At 43.7% G+C, this 18,474-nt stretch overlaps 2 protein-coding genes and 1 long non-coding RNA gene across 9 annotated transcripts; 2 read left to right on the plus strand and 1 right to left on the minus strand.

Moving 5' to 3' along the window:
- Window positions 1-429: 429 nt before the first annotated feature.
- On the minus strand, window positions 430-8,650 carry LOC101076425 (uncharacterized). 7 transcript variants are annotated; one of them, XR_003890304.1, is made up of 11 exons: window positions 8,323-8,650; window positions 6,170-6,785; window positions 4,524-6,095; window positions 3,523-3,749; window positions 3,115-3,314; window positions 2,515-2,692; window positions 2,234-2,292; window positions 2,062-2,131; window positions 1,924-1,995; window positions 1,713-1,802; window positions 430-624 (listed from the first exon to the last, which is right to left on the minus strand). It is a non-coding gene; the product is annotated as an uncharacterized lncRNA (long non-coding RNA). The 7 variants fall into 7 exon arrangements; XR_003890303.1 differs by lacking the exon at window positions 430-624 and adding an exon at window positions 1,298-1,580; XR_003890302.1 differs by lacking the exon at window positions 430-624 and adding an exon at window positions 1,298-1,580 and having other exon boundaries at window positions 1,709-1,802.
- Window positions 8,651-8,987: 337 nt separating this feature from the next.
- On the plus strand, window positions 8,988-10,438 carry fam221a (family with sequence similarity 221 member A). Its single transcript, XM_029845296.1, has 6 exons — window positions 8,988-9,154; window positions 9,413-9,586; window positions 9,673-9,863; window positions 9,939-10,012; window positions 10,094-10,196; window positions 10,269-10,438. Exons 1-6 carry the CDS (start codon window positions 9,090-9,092, stop codon window positions 10,361-10,363), a joined length of 702 nt encoding a protein of 233 aa, XP_029701156.1. The 5' UTR covers window positions 8,988-9,089; the 3' UTR covers window positions 10,364-10,438.
- Window positions 10,439-16,510: 6,072 nt separating this feature from the next.
- On the plus strand, window positions 16,511-18,095 carry npy (neuropeptide Y). The gene is made up of 4 exons (XM_003969256.2): window positions 16,511-16,659; window positions 16,829-17,016; window positions 17,624-17,713; window positions 17,790-18,095. The coding sequence occupies exons 2-4, from the start codon at window positions 16,829-16,831 to the stop codon at window positions 17,809-17,811; spliced, it is 300 nt and encodes a 99-aa protein (XP_003969305.1). The 5' UTR covers window positions 16,511-16,659; the 3' UTR covers window positions 17,812-18,095.
- Window positions 18,096-18,474: the final 379 nt, after the last annotated feature.

Consider the following 18,474-nt stretch of genomic DNA (forward strand, 5'->3'; position numbering starts at 1 on the left):
TTGTTGTTTACTAGTTTCAGCCTTTTGTTGCTTTTTTTTTTATACAAGGGTTTGAAAAGAAAAAAAAATGTGCCAAAATAGTCAATATGTAAAAGAAAAAGGTTTCAATGTTTGCATTTTTAAAAAGCTTGATCTTATTACAAAACATATTTACATCTTAATTGACTTCTAAGTTGTTGTTCTTTTTTAATAGATGTTATTTATGATTTAATCATAAAGGGCATATTGTTTATATAATTAACTTAATGAAAAAATGTTTACTGGCATTTTAAGAAGGATTTTAAAAACAAGACGTACTAAGTTCTGGCAAACTGTTTCATTGCTGTTGGATCATTGTTGTGAGGAAAAAGATTAATTACCCAACTAAAAATGTATGGTTAAATATTTTGCCACACTAGTTCAAAATCAACACTTCTGGCACAATAAAGCTGTTTGTCCATCAAACATGGAGATATTTAATGTATTTATGCTGCATTCTTTGCCACCGTTTAAACTTTAAGTGAGCATAAATTAAAATGTTGGAAAGTCTTCTTCAGGACCTGCACCTCCTTGAAGCTTGACTGCTGACTCAGCTTGTGTTGACGGTCCAAAGCAACCGGGCAACCAAGATCACCGGACAGCAACCTAAAGATTTAACAGCAACATCAAGGTGGTGCCGTTAACCTGCATACAGGAACAACTGCACCAACGACTTGATGAAGCTCCTGAACCAAAACTGGAACATGCACTTACTCCAAACATTCTTTACGGCTGCGGTGTGTTTAAGCAGATGCGTGTCCTTTCTTTGACCCAAAACCCACGTGTGTGTGCGTCCAACGAGTGAGCACCACAGGTGAGACAACGCTGTACGTGTACGACACATACAATCCATGTTTTCTGCAGCCTGAACCAAGTTTACTCCACTGAGGAATGTTTGCATAACTTTAAATGATTAACATCAGCTGAAATCTGTCGTGTCGACCGATTTAATCAGACACATACATGAATTCCCGGTGATTCTAACCCAGTTAGAGCGGAAACCTTGGTGACAGATCCTCATGTGTTGGATCTTCAGTGGGTGGGGGGAGACCTCATACTTTGACCCTTCGAACAAACAATTACCTTGGTTCTTCATGCATTATCTCTGAGCCAGTGTGAAAGGACAAGGGGCCCCCATGACACAGCAGCAGTGATTACCCTCATTTGAAGAGTCTCGTAATTGGGGGTGGAAGGTTGACTCGCAGCCTTCCTTTCTTTTAAAACTTGTGAGGAACTTCAGGATTGTGTCCAATGTCAACATCTCACCCACTCATTAGGTGGACAGTTTTGAAATAAACCAATATAGAATGTACATCACCTCCATCTTCAACAGATCAAACATGTGTGGAATGTATGCAGAATGTGAAACGTCTGATTATTACAATAAACATCAAGAAAACCTCTCGAGAAGTCCTTGCCTGTTCATTCCTGTCTGGGCAGCCTCAATAAGAGAAACCTCTGGGTTGGAAGCGTGGCTCCGGGGCGACTTTAACGCCTTCATAAAGTATAACCTATCATGCTTTACACCTTAGTGCTGGTCGTCTTCAGGGAAACGCTCCCACCTACAAACACAGCTCAGCTTCATGCACCCTTAGACTGAGGAACAACACTGAATTTTAGAGTTTTTGATCATTTGTATTTACAAAAGGACCATGAAAGACCTCAACCAATGGAGAAGTTCTGATCATACCAACCAATTCACATGAACCCTCCCACCAGAAACACCCCGGAGGATTGAACTTCAATTTTTGTTGGGAAGTTGGAGGAAGCGTCTTCATATCGCCCTTAAAACAGGAAAAAAAAAAAAGCCGTAAGGACACTACTTGTGCTAACAGCTGCGTGATTTCAGGTCCTGCAACAGAGCGCTGATCTGCGATGCCTGTAGCATTTCCTTTTTACACTTACGTAGCCCGTTCGGAGCGAGACCGCCAGCGGGACCTGTATCGGCTGTAGTCTGGTGAAGGAGAGCTTCTGCTTCTGCAAAGAGACTGAATTTAATGCTTTTCCTTCCAAGACTACCTCTTCTGCTCATGAATAACTCACCTGCTCCAGCAACCTCACTCATAGAATCTGACTGCACAAATCTCTCCCCCACCTGCTGCCGCCGCCGCTACTGTTGGAACGAAAAGGCCTTTATTTACAACACAAGTAGCATCAGTTGTTTTAAATCGTGTGGCCCAAAACGTGACGCTTTTAAATGTGGCGCTGGTCTTACCGAGTTGGGCGGCCCTGTTGTCTACTGTCTAGCGCCATGCTGTGGTCTTGCTCCTCTGCCTGTGGAACATAAGAGGCAGGTAGATACAAACCATGGCTGGAGGTAAAGATGCTTTTAAAAGCCCTCTGACATTACAAAAACCTCCTCGTATAGGATGCGCGAGTGAGAACAGTAGCAAGGCAGACACCTAGTGGTGCTGTCCTGGAATCACAACCTGACCACATTTTTACAAAGCAAAAACGTGCAGATTGTGAGCAAAGGAAGAAGAATTTAACTCCTACCTCTTTGGAATCCTTAATGTAAATGAAAGCAAAGCCACAGGAGTGACCTGAGCATTGGTGACACACCGCACTGCCCCCCCCCACTCAGGGGACCATGGCGGGGAACCCCTCGTTCAGGTGTTGAGGTGTTGAGACTCGCAAAGAGCACACAGAGACCCGTGCTGGTGTCGGGTTTTACCTGGAGGGGTCGAGATGAAGACTGAACACAGTAGCGCTCTGGAAATCCCAATTCTTAGGTGGCACCATCGCAGAGACCCCCAGCTGTGCACTCTGTCCTGTACTACAGCTCCAACCTGCTCCGATTCTCCGCTGAACATGAATCACACCGCTGATTTACTGCTCTGATTAAGGTGTGAAAGCAGCTCTCCGTTTAAAAGAGGCAGGTTATAAAAGGCTATAAAATCCAGGGCCGTGCAATAATGACCGCAGAAACATAAACGTGCAAAGAATAGTGAAAAAGCTGACAACGGAATCATTTGCCAAAGGTCAGCAAATCTCCCACCACCCAAAACCCTTTTGAAAATGGCTGCACGCACAGGTTTAGTTTAATGATCCCAGTCTAATAACCCACGCTGTCAATTCTGATGTTTCTCCACTCACCCTGCTGCCAGTGTGGCGCCGGTCCGACTCAGGAGAAATACTGCGGCTGCTCCAACAGCAGTGTTCTGGGCCGTAAGAGTGAGAACACGACCCCCTCCGGAAAGAATGGGAACTGAGATCCCGGACGGCTGTAGTGGCGACTTAAGTGCCTCCGAGAGTGAGCCATGAAAACCACTGATTGAGGAGAGATTTTTGCACGACTGTAAATAAGTAAGTTGTAGAATGAGGGTTAAAATGAGGAGGATGTGCTCAGAAAGGCCGCCTGTACACAGCAGCTGATAGTTACCAACCTAGCAGCTGGTTTAATGTTTCTCAGTGTTAAAAACAACAAATGCGGCAAAATAATCACTATAGGAGGCACGTGGTTGTACAATGATTCTGCAAAAGGACGAAGAAATAACAACATACCTTGAGTGGGATCTGAATACTGTATGATTGGATGGGCTCCGGGAGGGGGGACCTGCTCCCGATCCCGGGTCTGTTGTTCCCTTTCCTGTGCTTCTATCTGAGAGCATTCTTCCATCACAATATTTCCTCTCGTTCCACTTCCATGTTTTGCTCTTTCATTAGCCTTCTAGAGTTTTTTCCTTCATCTTTCATGGATAAATCTCTTCAAATCCTTCATGATTAATAACCTTAATGAAAAAAGAAGACTCAAGAAAATTAAGACCATATTCTGTTTTAAAAAGAATTTTTCCTGCACAGGCTTTTCTTTAGTATCCTGGGCTTTGGTATAAACCATTTTAAAATAAACTACAGCAGAGGATTTTTGGAAAATGCAAACATGAGGTGCACACCACTTTTCTAAATAACACAATTTACTGAATTACCTTCAAATACACAGTATAGAAATAAAAAAAACGGATTTAGAGTTAAATTTAAATTAAATTATAATAGATTCTCATTCCTCGATGTTACAGTTACGCAACCTAATCATAGGTGTAAAGTAGGGGCTCTTTAAATTTAATTGTATTTACTTGTGTTCCGTTTAAAGTACAATTGTGATTGCAATAATATTCAGCATTTCTTCTAGTCAGATTTTCTCGACTGCTTTGCAAAGGATATGATTGAAGATTTATTCTGGGTTTCCGTATTTAATCGTTTTGCAGAATTGTGCCGGGAACTGTTGGTATTTACTTTTATCAGTAGCCTGCAGCTTCTTATCCACCTTAAATACCCAATTCGAAGGCAATGAATCGGATGCCGTCTTCTAGTTTGTCGATTCGAGGCAAAACTACAAGTGATTTAAACCATAATTCAAAGCAATTAAATAATTCCTGCGACGTTTTGAGTTTTCAATAATTTTGCATTCTAAGTGTCGGTTTTCAGCAGCCAAACCGAAGAAAAGAAAAGCGCTAAAAAAAAACCCAACCAACTCGCATATTTGTACCATTCAACAGGATGCTCACCAGCCTTTCGTGATTTCCACTTTCCTTGCCACTTGGTGTCCGGTGCATTTAAGAAATGACTATTTATGAAGGAAGTGAACAGCTCCTCGGTGTTGTGCAGTTTAATTTTGACCGCTTAGCGACGGAAGATGCTGCGAGGCTGGACAGTGGTTGTGTGCTGACGTCACATCCGGGCACGTTTTACTCTTTGGCAATCCGGAAGTGCTCTGTTAAAACCGGTCCCAACGTTCGTCTGCCCACATAAAATGCTACTTTTAAGATACCGGTACTCAAAAATCAGACCACGATACAACTGCAGTGTCTTTAAAACAAAGTCTAAAGAAAATACTATAAGAATGATTCTCACAAAAGCTGCCCGTTTTACCTCTTCTGTAGATTCAGCATTTATTTATTTAGCAAGTGTGGATCAGGCCTAAAATGTCTTAACCTCAACAGTGTCCCATTTTGGAACCATTACTCATCAAAACGACTGTCAGAAATGTGTCCTGTACAAAATAAAAACGAATATAAGCTGATGTCCACAACCCTCAGGTATCATTAAAGCCTAAGTTTCTTTTGTATTTAAAAATGACTGTCAGCATCAGATGAACCCCGAACAAGGCACAGCAGTCATCTTAACAGCAACTCAGGGCTACAAAATTGCTCACATTATACATTTAACATGACCCACTCCTCCATATCCCCTCATTCATCAGCATTCAACATGTATACAGCATCAAACAGGAATCATTGCATCCTAAGAGCTTAAACAACACTCAGCAATGATGAACTTCATCAGATAGAGTGCAAATATTCTTTGGGTTATCTTTTCCTTATGAACTATGCTTGAGCTGTTCTATAAACCAGGGTTGTACAATAAGGTACAATCTTCTGTACTGTATTAAGAAACCAAGGCTATTAAAACCCATTATATTTTTAAGATAGTAAAATTGAACTTAATGAAGCAGCCTTGTTAATGAGTAAATATGGGACAACTTCCAACTTTTCTTGTGATAGTATGAATCATCTGCAGTTTCAAGAATAAACAATAAGCTAAATTAGCTTTAACAGTCAATAGATCAACATATGGCATTTAAAAAAATGAAGGCAAAGTAACCGAGAGTGCAAATAGATAATCTTGGTATGCATAAATAAATATTGATATATGATAGAAAATAGAACAAAGAAGTCCACTTTAATGTCTCTGAGCAGGCAGATCAGATCTATCGCGCAAAAATCTGCATTATCCAAGTCTTAGTATTGCATTCCATTCACTGATGATTTTTATCATCAATAAACAATGGAGGAAGTCTAATGTGCTCAGAATCACAGACGGATCATCCTGTCCGTCGCAGTGGGATTTCCTTTTTTAATGGGGTCTAACAGGTACAGGCTGGTGAAGCCGTGACGTCCCGAGCAGGCCGCCAGGTGTCTCCCTCTTGGCTCTCAACATGGCAGCAGGACCAGGCAAACTGGCGCCCCTTGCTGGATGGGAAGTATTGGTGGAGGTTGTGTTGTCGATCCTCCCTTCAAGCTTAACCAGCCGCGTCAGAATGTCATCCAGTAACACGGCTATAGTCCTCTTCAAATCAGCTGTGGGCAACAGAAAAGAAGGTGAATTTAATGAGGAATTAACCTTTAATCCTTATTTATATTTAATTTCATACCATAGCCAGCCATAGAGGTTCCCTGCGGCCCACCTAGCGCATTCTGGTTCTCTTCTGTCAGGACCTTGACGTACTGTCGGCTCAGTTCCAATATCTGCTCACGTAACTCTGTACTGCTCTGATTGTGGGGCTGCTGCACAGTGTAGCGCAACAGCATAAGTCCCCACGCCAGTCCGAATACCAGCAGCAGCAGGCTTAGCTTCTGAGACATATTTCTCCGGAGGAGCGTGCCCAGCATTGTACAGTGTGACAGTCAGCTAAAAAGTACAAACTTAAGGCTCACACAGTACGTATATCAATACGTTTTCTAGAATTTTTTTTTTTTTTTTTAAATTTCTGCTGCAAAAATCTCTTCTTTTGTCTTGTCAATAAGAAATCATAATTTAAACTGCATGTTTTTAGAGCCTCACTCAAAATAAATGTGTTAGCCTGTCATCCATACAGTGGAAAGAGTGTCTTACACCAGCTAATCCTATAGACGCGCAGCCCACTTCCAAGCAATACTAGGTAATTCCAGCAGTCATGGGATCTTGGAAAGGTGCCCTGGGTGCAGATTATGACTCCAAAACTCCTACACGGCATTCAAGCAGAGGGTCCAGGGACATGGTGAGCTGTGCTGGAGAAACAAGATGAATGAAATTAGAGAAAAAAACAAGACAAAAAAAAAAAATAAATAAAAAAAATATATATATATATTAGTTTATCCCGAAGATCCTATAACTAGGGTGATAAAAGTTTTTTTGTCGTCCTTGAGGTAAAATGTGGAGGGACCGTTGCACACCTAGCAGATCGACGAGTCGCACAAAAACACCAAAGTTCACCACAACATGGATGTGTTTGATGTGTTGCAGCAATGGTGATGCATTACAATTCTGAAAAGCTGGACCCCTACATCCCCTATCTGGACAGAAAACCAAGAAACAGAGGTCAGTATTACTATGACTGAGGATTTCTGGATATGCTGAAGACTAACAAACCCAACCCAAATATTATTGGCACTGTGACAAGAGAAAAGGGATGTCCTAGCTAGACTAAAGTGCTTATCTCAGACAGGCCAATATCACAATAGCCCATTCTAAATGTCTATCAGCCCTGACAGAACAGAAACCATTCTCCTGGTTTAGATTTCACAAAAACCTCTTTGCGACACCAGAGACAGAGTATAATGTACAGGTCAAGAGGTATTTTATTCTTAAAATTAACACTAAGGTAATTTGAGTGACAAACAGCGTGTGGCTGAAGAATGCACACACAGAGGAAGCTAGATTCAGGGCTAAAGACAAGCCAATTTCCCACTTCACAAAAAATTGTCACCACGCTCTTTATCATTGCTCTCCCAGGGGTGGGAGTGACAATACCTATTGAGAGGAAAAAGAGGACAGTGAATTGGGGAATTAATTATGAAAAGAAATGTAACAGTATCCTCTGAGCCATTCTTCCCAGTATCGTGTCATTTAAATAATCTGCTGTTGAACCCAAGGGAAAGAAAAAGAGGCCACGATAGAAGTGGCGATAAAAGCAGACAAAAGTTCCGAAACAGACTGCAGATGTGTTAACATGTGGCATCTACAAATCTACACCTAAAAGTCTCTTTGCCCTACAGCTAGTGTGCATAAACGCCTTGAAGCTTATGTAGGAGCCACATCATTAATTCATGAAGAACCACAACTACAGCAGTTTTAGGCAATTGGTGTTTGACTTGTTCAGGAGCGAATTTAAATGAGTGCTTAATGGGATGACTGGCTGTGATAAAGCACAGACTGGCAGTAAACCATCTGTTCTAACAGTTACACATTAAAAACGCAGGTTAAATAAATGTCACTCAACAGTCTGCAAGCTGACCAATCGGCTGATACACACAACTATTTACTACGTGAATATTCAATAAATGTCCAAGTAATCAACCGTTCTAAACACACAGTAAAGTGTAAAGCCATTACACGAGGTATAAAACGAACTAAAGCATGTTAACATTGAAATGAGCATCAACAGTCAGTAGTTGCTCGAGCTGATTGGAAGCTAAAATTCACTGCACGTTAGCGCGTTTGTTAAAAAGGTAAAACTTTGCGCTTAACAAATCGCAAAATACCAACCACAAGTGTGATAAATCCCAGCGCAAGCGTGCTGAGTGAGTTGTCTGAGTGTGGAACTACCTTGAGGTGTCAGTAATGCCAAAAGAGCTGGAGATGAAGCGGCGCTACTGCAGCTGCAGCCTGCGCCTCTGGCTCCGGTGAACGGCTGACGTTGGAAGGCCCTTAGCTGTCTCGGCTGTCGCCAGAATAAATATCCGTTGGAACTCCGCAAAACTTACTTCTCATAATCCAGAGACAGCCGTCACTGATGCTTGGCATTCACTTCCACTGATCCATCGCCTCTCGTAAGTCGGTAGCTAAAACTCCACGCAAGAAATTATGCTGACTGTCATGGCACCCTGGACGTCTTTCACGTGCGTCATACTGTGGCATTGTGGGAAATGAAGTCACAAAACTTATGCGGCAGCCGGTGCTTTATTCGTTTGGAAACAAAAATAACCCCCAAAAATACGAACAGATTTTAATCTAATTTTCAGAAAGGTCCAAGGAACACATGATTTTGATGATGTTCCGGAACCAGGAGGATCTTTGGAATATGATCTCTTCTACAAAGACAGCAAGGGGCTTTGTTCATAAAGCGCCCTACAATGGCGTGCAACCCTGCTGCCTATATTTTAGTATGTAAACTATACTACGGGTGTAAGTCGCAATACCTGCGGAAATCACCTGCGCTCTGTGCACGTTTTGGGTAATCTGGCGTAATTCCGTTGTCCACCGTTAGAGGGGCATCTACAACCGTTTCCAAGCAACCTCAAGTTGCCCTTCAACAACATTTAACTGCATTGTCAACGCTGCCCTTGTTCAGAGAATATTGATGGATTTGAAAAATGAATAGAATAAGCTTGGACAAATCAGCCCAAAAGGCCGTGGATGACTATTTGGAATACAAAAGGTTTGTCTTGCTACTAGAGCCCGTTGTCTTTTGATTGCAGGTCGGAATTATTTTTTCAGCCTGTTGTAGCAATAATACTGCATGCATGTTGAATACATTAGGATCACACACACACACACACACACACACACACACACACACACACACACACACACACACGAACGCATGCACGCCAAGCTGCCCAGAAACACACACACATACATTTTTTTTATTAAAGTAGATTTTTTGGTTTCCTCCCATTTTTCTTTACATTTCAAGAATTGTTGGTGATGATGATGGAGGAAAACTTTTTACACCAGAGGAATATGAGGCATACAAGAGCAAAATTGTGCCTCAGCGAGCAAAGAACCGGCTGTATGTAAGTTTTGGTGTGCCAGGAGGTATAGACTGCAAGCTCATTGGGCCTGAGACACAGTGCTTCTGCACACATAGGTAACATCCAGTACTACCAATTATTTTGCAATTCTTCTCTGTATTTTAAAACACACCAAATGTAAGAACACTGTCTTTTTGTCCAGGTACAAGCAGCATAAGGTGGACTTTGAGGAGATTCCATGTGAGCGACCGCTCAGCCTGCCATGCAGGGTCAGAGGGTGTCGCTGCTCTGCTTATCTATATGTTCCTCAGATTGGCTCCAACCATGTCCGCTGCAAGTGCAAGCATTTACCCCAGGATCACGGTGAAACTGCTGACCACATTTGCAAAAAATGTCCGTCCAAAATCTCCACCGCCTCAAGAATAATAGCACATAAATATTTAAAATGATTTTCAATACTATTTTTAGGTGGTTCCTGTAGGGGGTTTCAGAGTACCATGACTTGTGGGTGTGGGCAGCCCAGCTCTGCTCATCAGACCTTGGTGAGTACATTCTAAAATCCAGACAGTCCCTCGATTAAAACAGGTTTTAAGTTGAAACCATGGTAACCTTTTTTTTGGCAGGTTGAGACCAAATCAGAGAGGGAGGCACGTGGTCGACCAGTTGGCCGGGATGTCCCGTATGCCGCCATGGGGGGACTGACAGGGTTCAGCTCCTTGTGTGAAGGTTATCTTTCTTTGGAAACTAGCAACTCGTGAGAAATCCATTTCAAATGACATGATACACGTGTTTTCCTAGTTTGGGATGTTGCGTTGGTAAGGTCTGCCATGGACTTTAAAAGGAAGATTTGTGGAAGGGGAAATCCTGTAAACCTTCCTGTGAGAGGCATGTGAGGGCAGCAGAGAACAGTGTAGCGCCTATGCTGCACGCCTGAAGTTGTTGTATAATAAAACCAGATGTACCCAGAACGTGGTGAAATTATTTAGTCTTTGGGAGCCATCGTCCGCCGGTTCCCGACCTGAAGATGGTGACCTCACCCTCCAACGCGGCACCGCAGCGGATATGCTTCCCGTATCAGCCCAGGAAGTTTGAACCGTTCCGTCTGCTGCTCCACAGCAACAATCCTGGTCCGTCCTGCGCACGTGACTGGAGGCCAGTGATGTGAGTGGGAAAATGACTGAGACAGGCAGCAAAGACAGCTTCTCCCTACAGGACATCATCCTGATGTGGACAGCAGGAGTCATAGCATCTCGTACTTCTGCTCTTTTCCCATCAACCGCTGCTTATTCCTAATTATTGTCTCAGATTGCCGAAGCTTATTTCTCAGCTCACTGGGTACGAGACAGGAATACACCCTCGACAGGTCACCAGCAGCGCGCACACGCCACTCAGTCACACAGAGGGGCAATTTACGGTCTCCAACCAACGTAATGTAGATGGTTTTAGAATGTGGGAGGAAACCAGAGCACCTGGAGAAAACCCACACAGTCCTGGGGAGAAGGTGAGAACTCCTAGAATCATCTGCTAGAACGCCCAGTCTTTCAGCGTCTTAAATCTTTGCAGCAGTGCGTCATTTCTGGCCCACACAGGCTGCATGGTCACTTCATCCGCTTGAGATTTGTGCGATTTCGCTCCCTTTTGTCGAGAGAAATCCGCCCACGCGACTTGTCACCAAAATAACAGCAGCTGTGCGTTCTGTGATGAGCGCCTGTCTTAATTGGCGGATAGGTGCACTGTCTACGATTGATTAATCCCATTTCTCGCGGCAGATGAGAACTGATTTAATCCACGCCGTGAATAGAGACCAAAGCAGGCCGCGTTTTCTCCACCGGCGGCCCACTTTCAGGAAATATTCCAATAGAATTAATGGAGATCTAAATGAGGATTTGCTCCCACTCAGATGCTTCTGCCTGGCAGGTGGCGAGTCAGAGAGGATCAGTATCACGGCGGCGGCGCCCGGTCCTTCTCAAGTCACCTGTGTCCGAATGTTAGCATTACTTGAGATAACACGGCCCGTGTTTGTGCCTTTGGAGGCTGGACAGGTGGTCGTAAGGAGAATGAAGTGGGGCCACGTGTGATGAGCGGCACGGATGCACCTGGGTCTCTGACGCTGAGAGATCAAGTGGAAGCAAGCGGAAGGGATCCCATCTGAAAGCTGACACTCACGGCATAACCAAGATGACCACGGCATCATCTCCACACGGTCGCCTTAAACCAATCCGTTTCCAACGGTGAAGAGTCTTTCTGTTATTATGTTAAGGGGACATTATTGTGGCACAATCACAGGTTAAGGTAATTGACTCTCCATAGCAACCCCCGATTTAGCAGGATGCAGGTAATTTAGGTGGACCTCTGGTTGAAGTGAATGCCTACTCCACTCGCCCTATTCCCATGGAAACCACACTCCTGTCGACCGACAGTTCCCCAGAATGGCACAGGATGTCAAATTTGCAATTACCACACAAAGAGGCACCAAATTACCCCAGTGACCATTTCCGCAAACAGATAAAAACAAGGTGAATGTTGTTTTATTATAAAACAGAAAATATTATTGCATCATGATGTGTACCTTGCTCAGCACCTGAAGTCTGAAGTTCTTTTTTTTCTGGCTCTATTGTTTATTTTAGCTTCTATTAGCTAATTCCTTTGGTCTCATCTACCTGTTGCCATTTGTTTCTGTTGTCATAAACCAGAACCTGCGATTTTTGCTGTAACAATTTTAAGGCTCAGCGTTGCTAAATGTCACTTCAGACAGGGCGAACCTTCATGTCTGTGGCGGAAACAGCAGGAAATTGACAGAGGTGACGGAGGATCTGCTCGGAGGCCCTGCTGTTGGCGTGCACGGGGGGGAGGCTCAAGAGTGAGTCATGAGAGATGGACAGTTATCTTTAAAAGAATGATTTCATCGTATTTACCATGGCTAGTTTACTGTTTATGGTTAAACTTCATAGTTCTTCGGCAATTAAGTTGTTTCTTTTTTTTAAGATTTGCAAAGTTAATTGCAAGAATCACTTTAAAAATGTTATGTAATGTAACGTAATGTTAATGTCATATTGACAGCTGGCACGGGAAGGAATTCCGTCATACGCATCCTTTCACCAGGAGAGAAATGACTGCATAAGTATTTGGACACATGTTGATTGAATGATTGAACACGTGGAATACTTTGCTTTCATTCGAATTCTGTCTGATTATCACATTTCTCACATTAAATGACCAGATTTGTGTTCCCAAAAGTACTTTCAGTACATAAAAAACAAATATTGAATAAAATAAGTCATACAGGGAACACTAGCTTCCATACTTCCAGTCAAAGGCATCTTTCTACAACAATGACACGTCTACCGGGGCCCCTCGCAGGGCCCAGCGGCCATTAAACTCAAGTTCAGCGCCCTTTGACGCAGTCACAACTTTTGTCACATTTCCTGCAAAATCCGACTCCGGAGGCACATCTGATGCGGACGCTCCGGTCGGAGCGTCACAGTTTGACCTGTGGTCCACCTGACAATCAGAGATCCCACCTGATGTTTCCCTCCAAGTGACGTTTGTGTCGTTCACACCACAGGAACAGATGTGGCAAAACACACACACACACACACACACACACACACTCAGGTTTGTGGGGAAAAACAATGCTTAACTGATAAACTATTTGAAAACAGTGGAAGTTTAATTAAAATAATAAAGGAGGAAGATTTGTTGCTTTACTTATTCGTGACTGAAAGCGAGGAAAGGTTGGTGTTTCCTGAGATGTTTTAGATGCAAAAGATGTGAATCAATGTCAGCAAAGTGGAGAAAAAGGCAAGTGTTTGAAGTGTTAAGAGTGTTAATGATGTTTTGTTATGAAGCTGTTCGAGTTTTAAATGCAAATTGCTTTCTGAATAAGCTGCATTAGATGCAACTTTAAGTTGTCAGAAGATGGACAAATTTATTTGGAAGCAGATATTGTGGTTTTAAGCTGGGAACACCAAGAGGATGTCAAACAACTTACATTTTATTCATGTGGGCCACCACTGGAAGCTGTTCCTCACCTTTACTGAGCACATGTAGTTATTATTGGCAGAATTGTTCTATTTGATGCAACATGAAAACCATCACCTGCTAATTTTATTTTTAATTTTACACTAACTAACTACAAACGACTTATTTCTAATTCAGTGGTTTTACGTTTTTCTTATTTTAAGATTCCCATTGCACGATAAGTACAAGAACCTACTGACCTACTGGTTTTACTTTGTTTGACAGGACCAAAAACCAACATCCGATCCTGTCGACGATGCTCGTGGGGCGGTGATGAGTCTCCACGCCAGCAGGGGGCGATGTCGTGTCTTTAGAAAGAGATTGAATGACTGCAGCTGAATGACAGCTGCAAGTTAAGGCCAAGAAACCGACTAGTTTTTCTTTTTCCAGATGTGTTTTTTTTATTACAGTTTGTTGAAGAAACCACTACACTATTACTGTTTACAGCATCACTAGCAAAACGTTGCGCATATCTTCATTGTTCATTTAGTCGCTTACAAAAATGTGGTAATGTGAATGTAATTGAAACTGAAACTACAGCACGCTGCCAAACAAAGCTACTGATGCTCCAGTTAATAACAGCTTACTTACAGAGCGTCTTCATTACACTATAGTCGTATCACAGGCTGCAATTAGGGCAGATCAGATTCTGGCGCTACTGTCACGACAGCCCCGAATCTGGTTTTACTTTGTTTGTTAGGATTTCCTCTCAGAGGCAGAGTCAATCTGAAAAGATTCACAGCAAATATGAAGGGAGGGAAATTCAGAACCAAGCGAATACAATAAGAAGGAAATACAAAAGAAAAGCAAATTGACTTGGTGCTTGATTTCTGATGTTTCAACGTATTTTCACACATGATAGCATATGGTTGCTATGGAGAAGGGATGCCTCATTTTGTCCATAATTACAGTTTATTTTAGTTTTTTTTTTCTAATTGACTTAAGCAACCGGAGCTACATTGGAGGTTTTTGCTATCTTATCACTGATATTATTAGTGCTGATGTTAATCATTATTAATGGACATATTACCCTGACTCCCACTTAGCATCGCCATTTCTCTCTCCTCGAGCTGGAAAAGATACAAAATCCTCCTGTATGCTCATAGAAATCCTGCCAAATTCTTCCAAAATCTGATCTGCTTGTCAGAGCTATTTTAATTATAGAAGGTATGGTGAATATTTAATTAATCAAGCTGATTGAGATGGTCTAATCCGCTGTTTGCTCGTGTGAAGACAGCAGCAAATGAAGGAAAGATGTTGTTTTATTGCTGATGTTGATGCGTATCCTTCGACACTCGCGCCGTTTCCCGGCTGACGTGCAGAGGGTTCAGGCTCGGATCCCCGTTTCCTGTGTGGACTCTCCCTCTTCTCCCCGTTCCTGCACATCCCGCTTCACTGTTCTGTTCCTGCCCTGCCCGTCGGAGTGTTGACGGTCATTTGTTCCTCCATCTGGGCCCACTGATGGATTCGCCTCCACCTCCCAGATACCAGATATTCGCTGGTTTCACTGCATCTTCGTGTTATTAATGCGATGCTGTTTCCCTCCCTGGAGCAGATGTTTGAGATGGCAAAGAATATTTTCCCATTTCACACCCCACCCCCCCTGTAAATGGAGGGCTGAGACTAAGAAGCCATTGTAGCAGCTCTTCTTGGTCATCTCCTATTTTGAGTGTGACGGTGATGGCGCCTCACCTTTTCCTACCAAAGGACAGGATATCACCAGGAAGAAACAGCTACTTTAGATAAAAATGATGAATATTTAACACCCGGTTTGGATTTTCATGTTGTTTTTGCCTTTGTGCGATGACATCAGTGCACTTTTAAGATTTTTTTTCTTCTTCCTTGTAGTTTAAAGGCCTTTTCAATCGTGGTAGGGGTGTTACATTTAACTTAGAAGTAATTACACACACTCCTTGCCTCCTTTGACGGCTGCTGTGACTCCAAACTCAAGCTCCTGGGCTTGAACCCGTCTGCTCCAGCTGCTTGGATCTCAACAGATCACCTGTTTATCAGCCTGGAGCTGTGAAGAGCGCACTGCAAACACAGGCTGACCTCTCACCCCTGCAATCAGGCACATTTTAATTTCAAGCCCTTCACTCCAACGAGCCCGTAAGACGTCGTCATTCTGTGCATGTGTGGACTCGGTTCTGGTTCCACGCACGTTCTCACTCGTCATCTCTCTTTGAGCATCCTGAGTTGTACAAAAAAAAGCCCCTAACGCATCCTCCAGGAGCAGCACGGCTGGATAATGGTGATTTTTGACGCTCCAAGCATGCGTACAAAAGGCCGATGAATGGGAAGAAGATGAAGCACTTAGTGATGCAGACTCATCTGAAGCCTTATTTGGGTTTTCTTATTAAGGGGGTTGATTGACAGGCCTCCATATTCATGTTTAGGGCTTTTGTTCACATTGAAGACTTCGAGTCCCTCTTTTCCATCTGATGCAGAAGGGGGGGGGGGGGGGGGGGGGGGGGGGATAAGCGATCTAATTCATCACACATCCCCTCAAGTTAGTGTGCACGCGAGTCTGGCTGACTCTTTTCATTTCTCGCGCTTCTTTCAGGGAGGAAGACTCAAGTTTGGTTGCAGCTCTTTTGTGACTTCAGATGTGATTATTGATCTCATTATGCAGAAGAAATGCGTCTTGATTGTGAAACCTCAGAGACACCGAAGCTCCCATACTCAGCACGAGTGTTTATCTGCGTTGTGTGTGTGTGTGTGTGTGTGTGTGTGTGTGTGTGTGTGTGTGTGTGCGTGTGTGTGTGTGTGTACACGCACCTGCGTCTGAGTTGCCCTATCAAAATTGGTTTAATGGTGTTTCCAGGTGCAAATCACAGTGCACCGTTTAGCTGTTGATTAATTCCCCCCTTTTTTAACACCCTAAATTCTCTCTTTAGCTGCTGGAATGGGCAGATTTGCTCGTCTCCCTCCATCCTCGGCCTCTCGGGTTCTTCTTTACGCTGTTCTACGTGTTTTATATTAAAAGACCCCGTTTAAAAGGTGACAGCATCACCAGTGACGTCCACACGGAGAATGCAGAGGAACTCTGACGCGCTGTTCCACAGCCCCTTTGCGCGCACATATAAATCCCACCGCGCAGCCAGCCGCCACCAAAGTCGAGGAGACGCCACGGGATTACGCACAAAGCCACCCTGAACCACTGGGAAACGTAAGTACTTTGCTTTCAAATCTGAAAAATTAAAACTTCTCAAAAGGTGCGACTTTGTTAATCTGTTTGAAGGGCGATTAAAGCAACTCAATTTAACAAAATCGCAGATTATCCCCGGGTTTTAAATATATTGGGGAAAGAAATGTATATAAAATAGATGTGATTTTAGATGCAGTCTAACTTGCTGAGTTGGCTGGGGACTCTGGGGCTCCTGCTGTGGGCGCTGCTCTGCCTGGGCGCGCTGACTGATGGATACCCGGTAAAACCGGAGAACCCCGGTGAAGACGCCCCGGCGGAGGAGCTGGCCAAGTACTACTCAGCCCTGAGACACTACATCAACCTGATCACAAGACAGAGGTGGGTGGGCTGATTACACCTTTCTGCCACAATACAATAGAGCGCGCCACAGCTGGAGTTCATTATGGGTTTGGACTCAAATCACAGCGTTGGCCTCTTTCTGACAACTAAAACAAATGTGTAAGTTCAGTTCAAATGGGTTTTATTTCTATCCGAGCTCTGCACAGAGGTCAGTCGAATTTTTAACTGGCGCGTTCCCTCCACATGTTATCAGTTTCCCCAGTCTACGTCCTGCAAGTTCTGGCTGCAGCTTTTTCAGGAACCCGTGCTGCCCATTTAACTCCAGCAGAAAATAAAATCCCTAAGCTGCCTGCAACCAGCACGTTAAGGCAGCGTTTGAAGCTTTCCTCCCTGTCAGGGGCTCGGCGTTTAACCACCTCCAGGAGAGAATATCCGCAGACATGTCTTATCTTCTCAAAGACAGAAAAGGACACACGGCCACCTGCCAAACATCTCCCCACGGATGAATCCACTGTGTTCATCGCCCGTCACTGAGTTTATCACTGGATTACATATTTAGGACACATCTAAGTTGGTGGTAAAAACCATTTATTTCCTTTCAGATTGATCCCCTATAATCCGCCTTTTGGCTCTTTCTGTGTCTCAGGTATGGTAAGAGGTCCAGCCCCGAGATTCTGGACACGCTGGTCTCAGAGCTGCTGTTAAAGGAGAGCACGGACTCGTTCCCACAGTCGAGGTGTGTGCCGGACAGTGTGGCCTGCTGCCGTCACCCCCACGCCGTGATGACCCCGTGCTTTTGCTTCTCTTTCCAGATATGATCCATCACTGTGGTGATGCTGCCATCAGTGCCAGCTTCCACATCACTACTGCCCTGCCGCCGCCATCAGTCTGACCTGTAAGCATCCGTCACGCCGCCTACACCGAGGCCAGCCTGCGTCTGCCCCTTTACCAATGGGCTGCTAGATATATTCACCCCCATCCAGTTGAAATGGCTTCCATTATGTGCCATGAAAGTGTAAATAGCTGATTCAGTGTTGCCATCTGTGACACAAATATGGGGGAGGGCATGTTGATTGTACTGTATAATTGTGATATTAAAGGTTATCTGTTTGAAGAAATGCCCGAAATCTGCATTATTTCCTAATGGGCAAGACCAATCCAAATGTGAGCAGGAGCAAAAACGGTTGTTAATGCATATTAGAATGCTCACAAATGTTTCTATGGATTAATTAAGAATAGAAAACTAGTTTAACTCTGTATTTTGCGCATAAAAAGACTACTTAAATTTGGGAAAGCTCTGCCACACCCTTTCCGTCAGCCGAAATTCACGGCGTTACCACATGCTGCAGCTCAAGTACTCTGTATAATCGACTCAGGAAAATACTTTTCTAGTCACCACCAACGGAACGGAATGGGTCCGTGAACGCTCAGTGTTTGAAAACCTCCATTCGAGCCAGCAATTTTGTGGCGAATGGCGCCCTCTCGTGGCCACGCACG

Source organism: Takifugu rubripes, chromosome 12 (assembly GCF_901000725.2).
Source record: "Takifugu rubripes chromosome 12, fTakRub1.2, whole genome shotgun sequence".
Taxonomy (NCBI): Eukaryota; Metazoa; Chordata; class Actinopteri; order Tetraodontiformes; family Tetraodontidae; genus Takifugu; species Takifugu rubripes.

What these genes read in the sequence shown, in the direction of transcription:
- fam221a (XM_029845296.1), top strand. Translation starts at nt 9,090, where the DNA reads ATGAATAGAATAAGCTTGGACAAATCAGCCCAAAAGGCCGTGGATGAC. An exon ending in TGACCACATTTGCAAAAAAT is followed by an intron (nt 9,864 to 9,938) that starts GTCCGTCCAAAA and finishes TACTATTTTTAG; the next exon opens with GTGGTTCCTGTAGGGGGTTT. An exon ending in GTTCAGCTCCTTGTGTGAAG is followed by an intron (nt 10,197 to 10,268) that starts GTTATCTTTCTT and finishes GTGTTTTCCTAG; the next exon opens with TTTGGGATGTTGCGTTGGTA.
- npy (XM_003969256.2), top strand. Translation starts at nt 16,829, where the DNA reads ATGCAGTCTAACTTGCTGAGTTGGCTGGGGACTCTGGGGCTCCTGCTG. An exon ending in AACCTGATCACAAGACAGAG is followed by an intron (nt 17,017 to 17,623) that starts GTGGGTGGGCTG and finishes TCTGTGTCTCAG; the next exon opens with GTATGGTAAGAGGTCCAGCC. An exon ending in GACTCGTTCCCACAGTCGAG is followed by an intron (nt 17,714 to 17,789) that starts GTGTGTGCCGGA and finishes TTCTCTTTCCAG; the next exon opens with ATATGATCCATCACTGTGGT.